The sequence below is a fragment of the Mandrillus leucophaeus genome, unplaced genomic scaffold (genome assembly GCF_000951045.1).
Source record: "Mandrillus leucophaeus isolate KB7577 unplaced genomic scaffold, Mleu.le_1.0 Scaffold634, whole genome shotgun sequence".
Taxonomy (NCBI): domain Eukaryota; kingdom Metazoa; phylum Chordata; class Mammalia; order Primates; family Cercopithecidae; genus Mandrillus; species Mandrillus leucophaeus.
Window position 1 is genome coordinate 387148 of NW_012106853.1, and position 4092 is coordinate 391239.

At 59.1% G+C, this 4092-nt stretch overlaps 1 protein-coding gene across 2 annotated transcripts in view; it reads left to right on the forward strand.

The window, feature by feature from the left end:
• Positions 1 to 972: 972 nt before the first annotated feature.
• AKAP17A (A kinase (PRKA) anchor protein 17A) overlaps positions 973 to 4092 on the forward strand; it is an 8578-nt gene continuing 5458 nt past the window's right edge. For both annotated transcript variants that reach the window (XM_012000625.1, XM_012000626.1), the window contains exons 1-2: positions 973 to 1919; positions 3034 to 3182. In XM_012000625.1, coding sequence (XP_011856015.1) covers positions 1158 to 1919; positions 3034 to 3182 — 911 coding nt within the window. In that variant the 5' untranslated portion in view covers positions 973 to 1157. The remainder of the gene's footprint in view (positions 1920 to 3033; positions 3183 to 4092) is intronic.

The following is a 4092-nucleotide window of genomic DNA, read 5'->3' on the forward strand; positions in this document are numbered from 1 at the left end:
GGGGGGACCAGGGGCAGCCTGAGGCTATGCTGGGGGGCTGCGGTAGGTGGGAAGACCAGGGGCAGTGCCGGGTACTGGGGGGTGGGCAGTCAGGTGTACGGGGGTGGTCGGGGGGCGCTGGAGGCCACACTGGGGAGGGTTCCTCGGTGGTGCAGTTGCTGGGGCCGCCTGGGTTCTAGGGGGAGGGTTCCCTGGTCTCTGCCCAGGCTGGAGCCCCTCCCTTGTGCCCCACTGACCTTTTCTGGTAGCTTTTCTACCCTCCCTCCCTCCTTTCGCGCCTCCCACCTCGGGCTTGGGCGAGGAGGCCGTGTCCTGGGCCTGGCAGGAAGCCTCCAGGTGGATGTGGTGGGCGGCCGGGCCCGAGGCGGTCACCTGGGATGTTGAGGTTTCTGTGAGTGAAGCTTCCTCTGCTTGGAGCTGGCCGTCAGGAAGTGGCTGCCTGTCAGCTCCCTAGGGAGCAGGTGTGGGTTAAAGAAGGTGGGTGGCTGGAGGAAGAAGGCACAGATGGGGAACTCTGGCCCCCAGCTTTTGGAAAGTTCCTTGTACTTTGTGGCTTTGAGTGGGTTAAAGCTGGGATACGTCTGGCCTTGGTGGAGATTACTAGGGTTCATGGTTCTGCATGGTTTTCGTAGCCGGAGACTTCCTGTTTTATCAGTGCAAGTACAGGGCCGCCGCCCCCTCCACAAAGCCCTTCCAGATGCCTGCAGCTGTGCTCTCCCTGGCCCCTTCCCTTCCCTCCGGTGTCTTTCTGCACCTTCCCGTGGAGCTACGTGTTTGTAGCTTCCCCGTCCCTACTTGACCTGCATGAGGGGTCTGGTCGCGCTCAGCTTCCTATTCTGCAGGCCTTGGGAGCTGCTGGGTGCTGGATGTAGGGTGTCGGGCAGTGCTGGCCGAGGCTTCGACACTAACCTGTTCTTTATCAGCTCGGCTTTTTCCCCTTTAGTGCACTCTTAATGATTTCAAAAAGTAAAAAACTCCGTCGAGATGGCTTTTAACAAAGGAGAAACCAGTCTCTGACGCGGCAGAGAGACACTGCCCTTTCTCTTCTCCGAGTCCCAAAGTGCCGGCTGGTGTGGCCCCTCCTCCTTGGCGGGGGAGCCGGGGGGCCGACCCTGACCGTCTGCATCTTCTGTTTCAGGCCCAAGGTCCCGGAGGCTATGGCAGCGGCTACCATCGTGCACGACACGTCTGAGGCCGTGGAGCTCTGCCCCGCGTACGGCTTGTACCTGAAGCCCATCACCAAGATGACCATCAGCGTGGCGCTCCCGCAGCTGAAGCAGCCGGGGAAGTCCATCTCCAACTGGGAGGTGATGGAGAGGCTGAAGGGCATGGTGCACAACCACCAGTTCTCCACGCTGCGTATTTCCAAGAGCACCATGGACTTCATCCGCTTCGAGGGGGAGGTGGAGAACAAGAGCCTGGTCAAGTCTTTCCTGGCCTGCCTGGACGGCAAGACCATCAAGCTCAGCGGCTTCTCCGACATCCTGAAGGTGCGCGCGGCCGAGTTCAAGATCGACTTCCCCACCCGCCACGACTGGGACTCCTTCTTCCGCGACGCCAAGGACATGAACGAGACCCTGCCGGGGGAGCGGCCGGACACCATCCACCTGGAGGGGCTGCCCTGCAAGTGGTTCGCCCTGAAGGAGTCGGGCTCCGAGAAGCCCAGCGAGGACGTCCTGGTCAAGGTGTTTGAGAAGTTCGGGGAGATCCGGAACGTGGACATCCCCATGCTGGACCCCTACCGGGAGGAGATGACGGGCCGCAACTTCCACACCTTCAGTTTCGGGGGGCACTTGAACTTCGAGGCCTACGTGCAGTACCGCGAGTACGTGGGCTTCATCCAGGCCATGAGCGCCCTGCGCGGGATGAAACTCATGTACAAGGGGGAGGACGGCAAGGCCGTGGCCTGCAACATCAAGGTGAGCCCTGGGCGCCGAGACCCACGCGCTTCCTCCCTCGGGCGGCTTCCTTCCAGCAGGGTCAGTAGATCGCTCCCAGCCACACCACTTAGGCTGTGGGGACCTCCCCTGAGTAAAACGACAGCAACAGCCCCGTTCCCGTCGAATTTCAGAGACACAGGTGTGAGGTCGAGTAGGGGGTCCGTGCTGTGGTTTTGGAAATTCGGTATCTGAAGGAAGATGTCTAGTAGGTGAGGGTTGGACTCTCAGGCACTGTGACAGGGATTTGAACCGTATCAGAACCAAGAGAACATGGCCTTCCCAGAATGCTCCTTGAAACTAGGGATTAACGTTCCCTTAAGCCTCATGTGCTGTTTGTTTGTTTGTTTATTTGTTTGTTTTCGAGACAGAGTATCGATCTGTTGCCCAGGCTGGAGTACAGTGGCGCGATCTCCGCTCACTGCAACCTCCGCCTCCTGGGTCCCAGCGATTCTCCTGCCTCAGCCTCCCGAGTAGCTGGGACTACAGACGCGTGCCACCACGCCCGGCTAATTTTTATATTTTTAGTAGAGACAGGGTTTCGCCGTATTGGCCAGGCCGGTCTCAAACTCCCGACTTCGTGATCTGCCCGCCTGGGCCTCCCAAAGTACTGGGATGACAGGCGTGAGCCACCGTGCCCGGCCTTGCCTGATGTATTTCGACCCGTGTTGGCTTCGCGGTGACAAATGAACCAGCCTCCTGGAGGAGGTTTTGTGGCCTTAAGATGTGCCCCGTGGGCGTGGGCAGGAGGCCCCGGGGTGGCTGTGGCCACAGGAGATGGTGGAGCCGGGTAGCGGAAGGGGAACCGTGTCTTGCCACAGTGGCGCGTCACTTACGTCCAGTAAGTGGCGAGGGGTAGTTGGTGTTCCTCGTAACTCCGTGGGATGAGCTAAGTCTTGAGCCACTGATGGTGACTTGGAGGGACTGGTTTGGCTTCTGGGCCCCACTGTCTGGGTCTGCACCGGACGTGAGTGGTGAGCGGGCGCTCAGGCTCTGAGGACTCAGCCCTGCGGCCCGGGAGAGGGAGAAGGCGCCTGGCCGTGTGTCTGGGGGGCTTTGGGGGAAGGCCGTCTCACACCGTTTTTTGCTTTTAAAGGTTTCTTTTGATTCGACCAAACACCTGAGTGATGCGTCAATTAAGAAGCGGCAGCTGGAGAGGCAGAAGCTTCAGGAACTGGAGCAGCAAAGAGAAGAACAGAAGCGCAGAGAGAAGGAAGCGGAGGAGAGGCAGCGAGCGGAGGAAAGGTACCTTCTGCGGGAGGGGCCCTCGGCACTGGTGTCCGGCACCTGGGAGTGTGCGCAGACACGTGTGCGTGTGTATGCGTGTATTCCTGGGTGGGTGTGTGCGTGCTTGTGAGCTTGTGTGTACCTGTGTGCGTGGAGGCATGTGTGCCTGTAGCACGCGTGCCTGTGAACAGGTGTGTGTACTTTGTATGTACGTATGTGTGCCCGTGTGTGTGCCTGTGCATCTGTGCACCCGTGCCTGTGTGTGTGCATGCGTGCCTGCGTGCATGTGTGTACCTGTGTGTGTATGTACACGTGTGCCCACGTGTGTGTGCGCCTCTGCATCTGTGCACACGTGTCTGTGTGTGTGCATGCGTGCCTGTGAGTGCCTGCGTGCATGTGTGTACCTGTGTGTGTATGTACACGTGTGCCCACGTGTGTGTGCGCCTCTGCGTCTGTGCACACGTGTCTGTGTGTGTGCATGCGTTCCTGTGAGTGCCTGCGTGCATGTGTGTACCTGTGTGCGTATGTACACGTGTGCCCACGTGTGTGTGCCTCTGTGTGCACACGTGTCTGTGTGTGTGCATGTGTCTGTGAGCTCGTATGTGTACCTTTGTGCATGTGTGCCCATGTGGGTGTGCCTCTGCATCTGTGCACATGTGCCTGTAAGCTCCTGTGTACCTGTGTGCACGTGTGTGTACCTGTGTGTATACCTGTGTGCATATGTACACATGTGTGCCCGTGTGTGTGCCTCTGCGTCTGTGCACATGTGCCTGTGTGTGTGCATGTGTGTGAGCTCACGTGTGTACCTGTGTGCATATCTATGCATATGTGCCGTGTGTGTGCCTCTGCATCTGTGCACACGTGCCTGTGTGTGTGCACGTGTGTGCGCTCGTGTGTGTACCTGTGTGCATATGTACGCATGTGTGCC